This window comes from Impatiens glandulifera, chromosome 1 (assembly GCF_907164915.1).
Source record: "Impatiens glandulifera chromosome 1, dImpGla2.1, whole genome shotgun sequence".
Classification (NCBI taxonomy): domain Eukaryota; kingdom Viridiplantae; phylum Streptophyta; class Magnoliopsida; order Ericales; family Balsaminaceae; genus Impatiens; species Impatiens glandulifera.
This window is the reverse complement of record NC_061862.1, coordinates 121,163,801-121,179,249: the sequence shown is the minus strand read 5'-3', so window position 1 is coordinate 121,179,249 and position 15,449 is coordinate 121,163,801. Positions and strand designations below refer to the sequence as shown.

At 27.9% G+C, this 15,449-nt stretch overlaps 1 protein-coding gene across 1 annotated transcript; it reads right to left on the bottom strand.

Moving 5' to 3' along the window:
* Positions 1-10,792: 10,792 nt before the first annotated feature.
* Positions 10,793-12,911, bottom strand: LOC124920486 (beta-fructofuranosidase, insoluble isoenzyme 1-like). Its single transcript, XM_047460985.1, has 5 exons — positions 12,055-12,911; positions 11,638-11,796; positions 11,312-11,556; positions 11,114-11,207; positions 10,793-10,975 (listed from the first exon to the last, which is right to left on the bottom strand). Exons 1-5 carry the CDS (start codon positions 12,904-12,906, stop codon positions 10,793-10,795), a joined length of 1,533 nt encoding a protein of 510 aa, XP_047316941.1. The 5' UTR covers positions 12,907-12,911.
* Positions 12,912-15,449: the final 2,538 nt, after the last annotated feature.

Below are 15,449 nucleotides of genomic sequence, written 5' to 3'. Positions count from 1 at the left end.
AAATTAATTTTGTCTAAATCATTTCCAACAATTAAGATATCATCTACATACACCAATAATGCAACAAAGGATTTATTAGTTTGTAAAGTAAATAGGCAATTGTCATGAACAGATTGTAGAAAACCAAAATCAATAAGACATTTTTAGAATTCTAAATTCCATTGCCTAGATGCTTGTTTTAGACCATATAAACTCCTTTTAACTTTACAAACCTGGTTTGGAGATGCATCCTTAAAACCTTCAGGTGGAATCATAAATACATCCTCTTCAATGTCATCATGAAGGAATGCATTGTTAACATCAAATTGCTGCAAAATCCAATTATTAGCAACAGTTAAAGCAAAAAATAATTTGAATGTTACCGTTTTGGCTACCGGGGAGAAGCTGCTGTGAAAATCAATCCCATCTACTTTTTTGTAACCCTTTGCAATCAAACGTGCTTTGTATTTTGAAACTAAACCATTTGGATTTAATTTTGTTTTGTAAATCCATCTACATCTAATTACTTTTTTACCTTTTGGAAGTTGAGTTAAAATCCAGGTTTCATTTTTCTTAAGATCAAAAAGCTCTTCTTCCATAGCTTGTTTCCAGTGAGATAATTTTGAAGCTTCTTTATATGAATGTGGTTCTTTAACCATAGAAATATTTCCTAAGAATTCTAAATATTCATCATCATCACACTTAGATGCATATGGATAAGTATTAGGAGTATATAATTTTCTATTATTTACAGATAATTTTGAAGTAGTATTCACACCATAATCATTTAACCAAATAGGGGTATTTCTTTCTCTTGTGCCCCTTTTTCTCCTCGTCTTATAAAACAAAAGTTTCAGTAACCGGTATTTCTGAAAAATCTGGATTTTGTAGAACTGGATTTTCATTTGGTAAAACAATATTTTCAACATATTGATCTGTTTCATCATTTTCTATTTCTGATTCTTCCAAGATTTTCGAAGTTTCATCAAATACATGAGAAAATTTTTTTATTTTTTCTGTTCTGAAATAGGGGGAAATGTTTTCATGAAAAATAATATCTCTTGAAACAACAATCACTTGTTTTTTTAAATAAAAAACTCTGTATCAATTTTGATTAGAGGGATATCCAATAAAGACACATTTTGAACCTCTTGGTTCAAATTTTGTTTTGTATGGAACATTGTTTTTGATATAACAAAGACATCCAAATACTCTAAGATTAGAATAATCTGGTTTTTGTTTAAACAGTTTGTGAAAAGGATGATCCCATTCTAGTGTTTTAGAAGGAATTCGGTTAATGATGTGGGTGGCCATTAAAATTGAAAAGGGCCAAAAAAAACTTGTGGCATTTTAGCTTGAAAAAGAATTAATCGAGCCACTTGTAAAAGGTGTTGGTGTTTGCGTTCAACTACCCCATTTTGTTGAGGTGTATAAACACACGTCTTTTGGTGTAAAATCCCATTTTTCCTTAAAAAAATTTCACATTCGTGATTAACAAACTCATTTCCATTATCTATTCTATTAACTTTAATGGAAAGATTGAATTGAGTTTTAATCATGGAATGGAAATCAATAAAACTTTGAGTAACATGATTTTTGGTTTTAATCATAAATGTCCAAGTAAATCTGTTATAATCATCGACAACAGTTAGCATGTAAGGACAATTAATAAGCGAAATTTCTTTGTAAGGACTCCAAACATCCATGTGAATCAATTCAAAACATTGAAATGTTTTAGAAGTACTAGATTTAAAAGACAATCTTTTTAGTTTGAAAATTGGACATATATCACAATGAACATTTTCATCTTTATTAATAAGATATGCATGTTTTAGTGCAACATCAGAAAGATGACCTAGCCTGCTATGTAGTAGTAAAAAATCAGCTTATGTATTGAAAGTATTATTTTCTATAACAGTTTTTGTTCCTAATTTTTCTAAGATGTAAAGGTTTTGAATCAATTACCCTTTTCCTATGATGTTGTTGTCTTTAGGATCCTGTAATAAATATCCAATAGAAGAAAATTGACACATAATATTGTTGTGATTAGCTAATTTAGAAACTGACATTAAATTATATATGAAGTCAGGAACATGCATTACATCTAATAATTCTAAATTTTCAGAAAGTATAATATTACCAATTTGTTTTACATGTTTAGTTATTCCATCAGGTAAAAACAAATGTACATTAGCTATGGTTCTAACATCAGTAATGACATTCAAATCAGAACAAATGTGACAACTAGCGCTACTATCAATTATCCATAATAGTTTGTTTTATGATTATTATGCACATTAAGACTACATGCACCTGTAACATTTTTTATAGAAGACATACCATCGTAGAAAGTATCTTTTACCTTTTCCTTTTTCATCGGCAAAGTAATTTTTTATCTTCTAATTGAAGGCAGCAGCTATCTCACTTTTGTTGAGTTTTCTAGAGGATCTAGAGGAAGATTTTAGTTGATCTTCATAGCAGGTAAAAGGTGTATTAGAAAGGTTGACTACATTCTTCGGTTTTTGTTCTTTATTTCCCTTCCACCAGTCGGGATATCCAATAAACTTAAAACATCCTTCTTGGTTGTAGCCCTCTGTCTTGCAGTTAATACAATATAGATCTTTATAAATAAACCCTCAATTTCTTCCTCTTCCTAAAGATTGTCTTCCTCCTCTATCTCTATTATTTTTTTTTTGTTTTGTCATTTATGCCGTTCAAAATTGTCCTTCATGAACATGGCAAAATTCTCAGTTTGATCGTTCATGGGAGACTGAACTTCTCTTTGTCTTTCAATGTTAAGTAACATAGCATACACTCGATTAATACTTGGCTTAGGATCCATAAAAAGAATTTTCGGTCTCGCATTGTTGTAATATTCATTCAAACCCATAAGGAAATGAGTAAGTTTAGTTACCATGTCTAATTGTATAACTAGTTTTGTCATTCTGCAACAATAAGAAGTTTTTGGGTCGCAATCACAACTCGGTAACGGTTCTAAGACCAATAGCTCATCCCATAATTTCTTGAATTTAGACAAATATTTTTCAAGTGTAAGAGTACTTTGTCGTAGATTGCTTATCGCCTTTTAAAGTTGGAATGTTTGCGGGCCATTATTTTCTTGATACTGTTCTTTAATATCAACCCACAAATGAAGTGTTGTAGTAGTTTGTGAGTAGTTGGCTTTTATCTCTTTTGAAAGTGTATTCAAGATCCATGATCGAACTAAGCAGACCACTTTTTTCCATCGATCGAACTCAGTTGCTTCAGTTGGAGCAATACATGACCCATCTACGAACCCTAATTTTGATTTTTCTTCTAGGCTAAACGAATACAACTACTCCATCCGATATAGTTTACTCCGTTGAATAATGTTGTGCATATGATACTCCCTGGATTATCTGAGTTCCGAATAGTAAAAAGATAGTTATAGTACTGTTTCTTGCTGACCATTGTTGTACTACGTTGAACACATTCTGCACTCGAAGAACTTGCCAAAGAATCTGACGAAGATATCAAAGATTCAAAATCACTTTCTTCTTTATCTTCTAATTTTCCTAAATCTTCACAATCTTCTTGCTCTGATACCATATGATCTTGAGAAAGAAAATTAGGGATTTAAGAAAACATAAATTTTACAAAATGAAAAGTGATAGTTTCTAAAACACTACCTCTCTGCTATCTTTATTTTATATGAAAGAAATATAGTCCTTAGACTTTAATAATGTTTACAACTAGTCCTTCTATAATAAAAACAATATTAATTAATCTAAGATTCTCCTCTAAGAAACTGTTATTGCGAAACTTATATCATGATTGATAGGGTGATCACGACACCGGTCCGAATATAGGATCTTGCAAGGCTCTAGTTGGTGTTATAGACAAATCAATTAGAACCACCAGAGAATCCCTGTACAATCAATTTATTACTGAATACATCATTTCAGAGGAGAAATAGAGAACTAAGGTAATGAATTACCGTCAGAGATGTAACTAAACTCACCTCGTACGCGCGACGAAAGATGGACTGGAGAGTGGAAGCCGAGACCGATGTAGTCTGACCAAATAAGTTAGAAAATGAATTGGTCATACGTAGAACGAAAATGAATTGGGTTTAGGGTTTTTTTACGGATACAAAATAAAAAACTAATTCCTAATTTTAAAATATATATGAGTTAAATTTTTACTGTTTTAATTAAATTGTTTTTAGTTTACATTATTTTTAAATAAAATACAGATGCTAATAAAAAAATTAAAATTAAAATTTATAATAAATAATAATTAAACTTTAATGTTAAAAAAAATTTAAGTAAAATTTAATTTAAAAAAAAATAAAATAGTGAAATAAAAATTTATAAACTTTAAAAATAAAACATAAAAATATTAAAAATTTAGAATAGTTAAATTATAAGATTCTTAATAAAGGTGGTTATATATATATATATATATATATATATATATATATAAAGGTTCAAAAAAAATTATTTTAATTTTTAGCCACGCTTAATATGCGTTGACATAAAATAAAATTAATTAATCCAATGCCAAAACCTAATTAAACGTTTAATTAATTAATTAGTGTGATAATTAAAATTTAATTAATTAAGGATAATGACCCAAAAATAAATAAATAAAATAATTTAAAATAAATGTTGTACACATGTTATTTCAAAATAATTTTAGAAAAATCAAGAAATTAAAATAAATAATTTATTCAAAACTTATTTACTTTAACCTAATACGAAGAAAAAATTTAAAATAAATTGGAAAAATATTTTTCATATTTATTTTAAATATTTTATATATAGAAAAGATTAAAGTTAAAATTAAAGGGTAAAAGAAAAAAAAAATTTCAAACAAATCCTTAAGGTTTTAAATAAAAAATAAATTCGCAATCAGGTGTAACCGAAATTTGAAAGAATGGTTATAGCTGAAACCACGACTATCAGATAAGTGTTGAATTGTCATCTAATGACAAAGGTGAAGTCGCGTCGCCCGCTGCAGCCGAAGGATTCGGGATAGTAGTTGTCGAATGTCTTCCATGCCTCTTCATCTAAAGGATGACACATTATCCCTTCTTCAGTAACATGACGAGCATGTCATGTCATGTCATGTGAGTGGCTGTCACATTCGATGCATAAAGCCTTTGCAATCTTCGAGCCAATGGCAAATAAAAGATTTGTTTGTACGACCTACGTTTATCACTATATTCCTTATATCTGGGAAGTTTACAAAACTTGCATGCTTCTCCTTCACTCCCATCCTTCCAAAACAACCTGCATCTGTTTCTATAAACATTAATCCTCGTTACAAGCAATCCTAAATCCATGACCAACCTTTTTGTGCTATAAAAATTCTCTAGTAGATTATTATCTTTTGGCAATAAAGATCTAATAAAATCCAGATTTTGGTTGACAACCCTCTCAAACCAATTGTTCTTAGATTTTAGGAATTTTATATTATAGATTAATATCAGGTTAGTGAAAGGGCATAAAATATTTATGATTTGAAATGGATCATTGTTAATGTGCTTTTGATCTGATGGAATATTTAACAGGTGCTTTAGGAAGATGTCGAAATTGAATCGGTTGATTTCCATCTTTCTAGATTGATTGAAAAGGCACCAGTAGCAAAATCAGCTCGGTCGATCGATCTTTAGGTATGTAGTTATGATTTTCAGTAGATTCATTCATTCATCACTATAACATTGTATTACTTGAGCATTTTAAGAAAACCCTTTATTAAAAATATGTAGTTATATTTTCTAATTAGTATATCGAGTTGGTCAAATGTAAGATATAATTGAAAAAATTAATAAATCTTTTATATTTCTCATTAGTATATCTAGTTATGAAAGTAATAGGCCTTGAGCAATTAATGAGATAGATTTGATAAATCTTTCAAATGTGGGATAGACTTGATAAAAATTGTCATTCGTAAAAGAATTTCTCTGAACCAAATCATATATTTTGTCTGTTTAGTTCTGAAAGCATTAGGCCTTGAGTAATTAGATGGTGAAAGAGGAGGCAACCCTTGCTTGCTAGCGATATTAGAGAATGTTATGTTAAATAGAGATGCTCCAATATCTATCATTTGTCTTATAAGTTTCCTTATTAAATTCATATGGGTAGATTCTCTAATTTTTATCATTTGTCTTTTTTGTAACTGTGTTTCTTATTAATAAAAGGTTTTTCAGGTACAGTAAGATATGCCTAAAATAAGTTCAAGAAAATGAAAAGCAATTTCAGTTCTAGAATCAGAATCTGATGATGTATGATTCAAATGCCTTATTTTATTTATTTGAACTTAAGATATGAATTTAATTATAATACATATTTGGTGTAACTACTTCAGGGGAGATTGAGGAAGAGAGTACAACAAAAGACACATAAAAATACCTCATCAAAGGAGAAGGCTACAAAAACTAAAAATGTTTAAGCTCCTTTACCCACACCAAATGTTCAAGCTTCTTTACTTGCACCAAATGTTTAACCTACCTTAATCTTGCCAAATATTCAACCACTATCACAACCACCACCACCATGTGTAACACTTAATCTTACTCAACCACCATCACAACCGGGTTTAATTGATGGAGCTGCTAATGAAGATATTGAGAATATAGATGTTACGGAAATGCAAGTTAAAAAACCTAAAAATCTTATCGGAATTAAAGGGGCCAAGTGAGTACTATACTAACATTTTATTTTTGTGTAGTTTAATTCATTATTCTAACATGTTTTCATTTTATATTTATGAAGCTTTGATTCAACCATCACAAAGAAAATAAATAAAATTGTGATAGGATATTGGAGAGGAGCTTATGTAAATTGGAACCAAATCCCACAAGATGTGAAAGACTTGTGTTGGACTAATTTCGAAGTTAGATTAAATTTAAGTTTTGTGAATATGTGTAATTTCATAATAATGAACTAATAAAGTTAATTGAATTATCATATGAAATATTCGAATGGGATCCGATAATGCTAAAATTTATAAGCTTTTTAAAAAAAAAAACAAGTTCAAAAATTCAAAGTTTTGTCGCTGTGGCAAAAAAAGAATTAAGAAAGCCTCCACACTTTACAGATTAAAATTGGATTTTAATGAAAAAAACATTTAATGATCCCAATTACGTAGAGAGGTGCATCAAAGATGCAGGTTGTCGAGATTTGTACACAAAAAATGGAGGAATTGTGTACTACGGAGATTCAATAAATTCAGAAGAACATCGACGAAGATTGGTGAGTAATCGTAAATTAGTTTATAAAATTAAACTTCTTAAAATTTATTTTGTTCTTTTTATTTTAGGCAATGGAACGGGGAAGAGCGCCAACGGTCTTAGAAACTTTTGAACGAACCCAAAAAAAAATGGAAGTTGGAGTGGAGATTGAGCTGCCAAAATTGTGGTATATATTTTAATTTGACAATATTTTCATATGTTTTAAAATATAAATTATAGTTTAATTATTTTATTCATTTTAATTTATTATAGGAAAAATATAATGAACTATAACAAAGACAAGAAGGTCTAGATAATTCTGAAAAAAATATGAAGAAATGTTGTGGGTTGAAGCGATGGGAGGTCTTAACAATGGACGTGTATTTAGAATGTCATATGTCCCTAAACAATAACTTATAGGTTACCTTCTTCATCAACTCAACTTTGTTTGGAATTTACAACCATAAAGAATGCCATGAAAGAGGTGCAATCAAATAATGCGGAGAAAGACGTAGAGATTGAAAAGCAACGAGAAGCAATAAATCATTGGAATTAAAACAAGAAGTTGCGTCAAAGGAAAAAGTTTATCTTCAATGCCAAATTGATCAACTTAATATTAACATAAGATATATGCTCGTTTATTTTCAAAACTCAAAAAATCAAATAGCGGGCGATGGTGTTATACCTCTATGATCAACAGAATGAGAAAATGTTAATTCTTTCATATATATATACTTGAGTATGATTCAATTAACTGAAAATTAGATAATGATAGAGATTCTAAAAATCCATGGATGAAATGAGTATGAATCAAATTTAGAAATAAATTACTTATTATATCTATAATTGAATTTAGTTGATGAGAGCATTATGGATTGATAGTTTAGCCAAAATTGAAGTTATGGATTATACAGAATTGTATCAGTTGGAATAAATGAAAATGTGATAACACTCGACACCAGTTGATAGCCAATAAATTAAATAATTGATAGATAATATGAGGAAGTACCTAGTATACGAGTATATGGCATTTGGAAAAATTGTTTATTATCTATCTCTAAAAGATCAATCGCCAATGAGATGCTAGTGCACAGCCTTTGTCATGGTAGCATAGGCTTAATATATACATTACTATTGCTCGGGGTCTGGTGTTTCTTCATAACTATAATAAGTCGGGCAACATCAATTAATGTTAAGAGCACTAATATTTTTTTATATGATGTAAATTTTGGGGCAAAGATTGCAAATTTTGGTTTGTCCTATAACCCACCTAAGATGAAAATATGGTTATCTAGATCCTGATGTTTATGCATTTTATGTAGTATTTATTAATTTATTTGTTTTTAATTGTTTTGAAATTTATATTTGTAAATTTATTTGCTTTCAATTGTTTTGGACAGGAAGCTTTTGAGTTGATATTTGAACTACATTTTGGAAGATGGGAGTTCATATTTGAACTTGATTTTGTAAGGATGCTGTATGTTTAGAAATACACAAATTCTAATTGTTTTGAATAGGAAGTTTTTGAGTTGATATTTGAACTACATTTTGGAAGATGGGAGTTCATATTTAAACTTAATTTTGTAAGGGTGTTGTATGTTTAGAAATAGACAAATTCTAATTGTACCCCATTTTGAAGGATTGTTATTAGATAATTAAATGTTATAATTTTGTAGTAGTATAATTGTGTAATTTGGTTGAACTTTGTTAATTTGGATATTTTGGTTGATGTTTAAGTGATATTATTGAATACAATTATATATTATATTTATATTAAGCATTTATGTATATTTAGATATTTATTAAAATAGGGATTGATAAATTAATTAATTAAAATTATTTTAAAAATAAAAAAGTTACAAAATGTGTGAATATTTATATTATAAAAATGTTACAAATTATATTAGAATATAATAAACTATGTTGCATAACTCATCTCTAAACTTAAAATTTTATATGATATAAATAAGTTACAAAAACAATATTTCAATTAGTATAAAATATTCGTTCAAAATTTCGTGTCGTTAAATTTTGTAACTTATTATATTTAATGAAAAAAATATTTTTATTGAAAATTTAAATCATACCAATCATGAATTTATGAAAACTATCCTCAAACATTATAGACATAATAATCATACAAAAATCAAGTGAATCACGGATATTATATAAGATATATGTAAGGATTAGTGCTAAAAATATATAGATTATGAATCGACATTAAGTGACAAGCCTAATAACAAATGTGAGCATACTTTCCAATCATACTAGAATTGATAAAATATATATAACTTATAAGGCATGATAAACATTATAAACATGGATTAAAGCCTAAATCCTATGGCTCAAAGAATTATAAACATGGATTAAAAATATTAAATATATTCAAATAAATGTAGAAAATCAATACATAATGAATAAAAATAGTTTTAGGATTTTCAAGCCCTAACTACACAAATAAAAAAATGAAAATTGTGGCCATACGATCCCTTTATTAGAAAAGCAAATCTTTAATTTCATCAAAATATTATTTTTTATTAGTTTCATTTTTCAAACATTTAATTATAATTTAATAAAAAAAATGAAATAAATACAAATAAAGAAAGAAAAAGGGCACAAAGAGGACAATCATATCAGGCCTAGGCCTATGATCTAGGATTAGGAATGCGTCAGTTTTGGACCTCGACCCATGGGCAAAAGGCGGGCCTCGGGTGGATAAACTAGGCATGGTATGGACTCACGGGCGCGGGTCGCTAGCGGGTGCAGGTCATAAATACAGGATCACAGGTTAGGAACGGATACAGGTGCGGGCCATGAGCGAGTCTGCGATTTCTTAAGAATGATCGTCCACCGCTAGCAGGGAGTAAAGGGAGTAAAACTATTATAATCTCGAATTAACTTTTAAAATTTTAAAATTTTAAAATTTTATGATTTTATAGAAGGTTAAAGAGTCTGATTTTAAATAAACTCTTACAATTTTAAATTTACGATAATATTATTTTATGATTTTACGAGTATATAAATAATTTTGATTTTACGATTTTACGTTTAAAAATCAAATTTTTATTTAAAAATTAAAAAATAAAGTTATTATTTTATCAAATATACTAATTAATAATTTGTAAGTATAATTTTTTTATAATGTTATTTACTTATTATTTTGTAAATAATTTATATTTAAATATATAAAATTTTAAAATTGACTTAATTATGTATATAAATAATAATATATAACTATTATTTTTTCAAATTAAAATTCAAGAAAATTTAAATTTTACGAGTTTACAACTATTTAACGATTTTACGTAAACTCTTGATTTTTACAGCTTTGGTGGAGAGTTTCAACAATATTATATATATATTTATATATATATATATATATATATATTATAATATTAATCAAAATATATATATTAAAGAAAAATTAAATAAATTTTTTACAAAATATAAACCTCGATCATTAATTAACAAAAAGAAATTAAGTAAAGTATTTCAATTCAATATTACACCTATTATGAATAACAATCTAAATGGTGAAACTTCACCATCATACTGTGAAGTGAAATGAAATATTAATTGGTAATTATAGATAGTCCTTTAGTTCATCATCATAGGCTTTTTAAGAGTCCAAGCATTTAGATCCTCAATATGCACCGGTGTAGAACCATTGTTGAAAGCATACAAGTAAGCTTTATCCATTACAGCTAGCTTCGGATACACCCTTGATGTAATGCATGTCTTCCCTCCTTCTCCAAAACTTTCCACCACCGAATGATCAATCTGTCGCGGAAACAATAATTTTTGATGTCATATTTTGTTTCGTTTATATTTAGAATTACTGTCATTTTATAATATTCTATGAACTATTTAAAAAAATAAACATAAATTAGCTCTATTGGTATAATTTTGTGTACATACCAATGTCCTCAATGAGAGCTTCATCTTCTTTGTCAAGTCAACATTAACAAAGCCTGCAAGTGATGGCTTATAGGTAGAACCATCTAAAGATGAGCTGATCAGATTAAAACAAAAAAAAAACAGATGGATGGATTAGAGAGTCAAACTAAATAATAACCATTTACAAAATATAAATACAAAATAATGAAAAAAACAAACCTTGTAGCATCAGAACACATGAGAACCACGTGCTTGTCTTGGGCCTTAAATACCCTAAAGAAGACAGATGTATACTCCTCAAGATACCTTGAAGCAAGTGTCAAAAGACCAAAAGGCCCAAGACCACCTTGTTTAGTTGAGCCCATATTCTTACACAATTCTTGGGCATCCCATTGAGACCACTTTGGATCAAACTCCTCTGCTTCATTCAAGCTTTCAAATGAGAAACTCACTTCAACATCAGCCTACAATCAACAACAAATACACTTATTTATTTATCTAGAATTAAAAAAAAAAAATGTAAAAGGATAGATTAGTAGTTGTACTTGGGCTGGTGTAATTCCTGTAATCTCAATAACATCTCCAATGTTGAGAAGTTGATGGTTATATTCAACTTTCTCCTCTCTCAATTCCTCAAGCTCTTCAATTGGCCATTGTAACAATTGCTTCCCACTAGGGTCTAGCCATAACTTTCGCGGAATTGTCTATTTTAGAGATAAAAAAGAGTAAGTTTTTTAAATGTTACGTAGCGTGAAAATTCTAACTAATAACCTTAACTATAAATCTCTTATTCAACTATATACATCATAAACAAAATAAATGTCAAAAGGATGGGGAGAAACACAACAAGTCATCCCACCAAACATTAAAATCTCCAAGAGAATCTAGTAATGAAACTCTTGGAAAACAAACATTTTTTTATAAAAAAAAGAAAAAAGAAAAAAGAAAAAGAGATAGTGTACCTGAATACCGGCCCATCCCTTCTCCTTATCTTGATTTGTTGTATCAGATTCATTAGACCATCCCCACAAAATCCTCCTATTCTTAACCGAATCAAAAAAAGTTTTAGACGCATAAAAGTTACCATAATCAAACCTCAACCCATTTCTTCCATCCACAAAACCATCATCCGGGTAATACCTATCAACATTCAAATCATACGATCCAATAGTATAATACTCAAACCTAGTCTCATCAAGACTCACTTTCAACACATGTTTCATATCACTCCCGACCATAGATGTCTCAACCCCATTTGGACTCGTCTTTGAAACCGGAAAAAAATCAGGACATTCCCACATTCCAGTTCCCGCTTTAGAATGCAAAGGATGTTGTGCTTTTGTCCATCTTACAAAATCCCTACTCCTATACAAATGAGTCATCCCTCTTTCCCTCCTCCTACCACCCACAACAATTTTCCAATGCCCGTTATTAAACCAAGCAGTTGTCGGGTCCCGGAATGCTGTTCGGTTAACTCCAATAACTGCCGAAATTATTGGGTTATTGTCGGGTTTTACCCATTCTCGAAGATACGGGTCAGAATAATTAGCTGGTATGGCGTAATTTTGGACCTGGGTTTGGTTTCCATCAATTATACCTGTGTAAAGAATAACAGGTTTATTACCCGGAAGAATAGTGGCCGAACCAGACCAACATCCGAATTGATCAAATGGTTTGGACGGATAGATGGCGTGATTTAGCGGTTTCCAGTTAATCAGGTCCGTTGAAACAGAGTGAGCCCACACAATATTGCCCCAAACGGCACCCTTGGGGTTGTATTGGTAAAATAGATGGTATAAGCCTTTGAAATACATTGGTGCTGTAAATTTATAATATAATATTAATTAACAATATAATATTATTGAAAACCAATGGGAAAAGAGGAGTATAGAGAACTAACCATTGGGATCTTTTTTGTGTAAGCACCCCAGAATTTACATGTAAAGAATAGAGGAAAAAGAAACCAAAATTATTCAATTTCCAACAAAACTCATAAATATTTACTAAATCTACTTTAATTATTATTAAAAAAACTTGATTGATCTATACAATTACTTTAAATATTCTTTGCTATTAAAAGATTATAAAAATAAAAAATAAAGACATATTTTATACATAAGTTAATTAGACTCTTCTTATATACAAAAATATACAAATTTTGACATAAGCTTTTGTCTTGATCAATAGATTTAGAAACACTACTTTTCATAACAATTGAGTTTTTAAATGATATATATGTATATATAATTTGATAGAATGTATAAAATAAAAGTAATGCTCATAATTGATTTAATGAGCTGTATATAAGTATTCCAAGACATTCATAAACAATTAAATCATTTAAAATTTTAATTGATTATATAATATATATATATATATATATATATATATATATATATATATATATATATACTTTTACAATTAATGTTGAAAAATTAATTATGTTCAAATAAATTAATTTATTAATTTTCTTTAAAAATTCATTTGAAGATAACCTGGTAGATAAGAAAATTATCCAAATTAAATTATTTTTGATAATAGTCATTAATAATTAAAATATAAAAATGGAAATCTTTTCAAATATGGAAGATATCTATTTTTGAAATAAATATTGATATCATTTGAAGATATCCTGGTAGATAATGAATTGCTCCAAATTAAATTATTTCATAATAGTCGTTAATAATTCAAATAAAAAAGGAAATCCTTTCAAATATGGAAGATATCCATTTTTGAAATAAATATAGATATCATTTGATGATATCTTGGTAGATAATGAATTGCTCCAAATTAAATTATTTCATAATAGTCGTTAATAATAAAAATAAAAACGGAAATCTTTTCAAATATGGAAGCTATCTCTTTTTTACATTTTACTATTAATATTAAATAAGGAAATTACTAATCAATTTAGTAAGCAGTATTTTTAGGCATTCATAAACAATTAAGTCATATATATATGTATACTTAATAATATTAAAAATTAATTAATTTTATAATAAATAATTGTTTTTTAGAAATTATTATTATTATATATATAATGTTGAAGAATTAATTAATTTAAAGATAATTTAACCTTGTAGATAATTAAATCCTTCCTATTAAATGATTTCATAATAGTGAATAATAAAAAAATTATAAACAATTAAGAAATTCATAATGAATTTATTGAGCAACAATACCCTAGACAATTCATAAACAATCAAGTCATAGTTAGGGGCGGAGCCAGGATTTGAAACCTACCCGAGCTAATTTTTTATAATTTAGTGTGATAGATTGATAGTATAATTTCTTTTATTTTGACAAAACTATGAAACATTTAAACATTATAAGAAGATATGATGTGTCAATATAATGTAATAGTAACAACAACAAAAAGTGATATAATAGAAAGGTGATGAATTAATGTACGTACCATTGATCCAATGTTTTTTAGGTTGAAAATGAAAACCAGTCCTGTGTTGTTGATTGACTTGGTGAGCAAATGCAGAGACATAGTTTGTGTATATCTTATGGGACCCTTGAACTCCATTGTTAGACAATAAAAAGATCAGAAAAGCAATCAAGGTCTTGAAGAAGAAGAAGAAAAACTCCATTTTTGATCAGAAAGAGAAAGAGATGGGAACGAGTACTTGGGGAGAAGGTGAATTAGTCAAGGGCTCTTTTATAGGCTATTAAGAAGGGAAGAAGAATATTATGTTAGTAAATATGGATTGTGGATTGTGGATAAGAGTCTAGTCAATATTAAATACTTTACTTCTTCTAAATTAATAAATGGATTGGATCAAATTCCCAGTATCCATAACTTTAAAACATGCGTTTTCCTTTTCTCTCTTATTTGCAGGAAAATATATAGACATTAATAAAAATGTTATGAAAAATCTATTATAGATATTAAAATTGTTATTAATTTTACAATCTTAATATAAATGTAATAGATAATAGTGTGTCAATATTTTGGATCAGTCATACACGTCAAATTAAAGTTTTTTTTTTTTTGTACATTAAAGATTGTGTTAATTTGAAGATAAACATGTACAAATTTAGAGAAAGTTTTATGTTTTTATATATAAATATTTTTATATTATTTAATTAAGATGGTTGAATTATAATCATAATTACATATATTTTATATTTTATGTAATTATTTTTATTATCTTATTTAAATACTTTGTTTGTTTATATTTTTTATTATTTAAACTATGTTATAATATATGATAATTATTCATTTAAAATAAATTTAAATATTCTATCTGATATTTGGAATATAATGATCGATTTTGAAAATTATTTGTCTAAATTAGTTGTAAATAAATGTATAGTTTAGTTATACTAAAATTTTGAATTTACTTTGTTT

Bases quoted from the DNA above. Each gene is read 5' to 3' on its own strand.
- LOC124920486 (XM_047460985.1), bottom strand. From the start codon at position 12,906: ATGTATTTCAAAGGCTTATACCATCTATTTTACCAATACAACCCCAAG. The intron at 11,797-12,054 runs GTACACTATCTC...TCTCTAAAATAG, and splicing joins AGGGATGGGCCGGTATTCAG to ACAATTCCGCGAAAGTTATG. The intron at 11,208-11,311 runs GTTTGTTTTTTT...TAATCTGATCAG, and splicing joins ATGTGTTCTGATGCTACAAG to CTCATCTTTAGATGGTTCTA.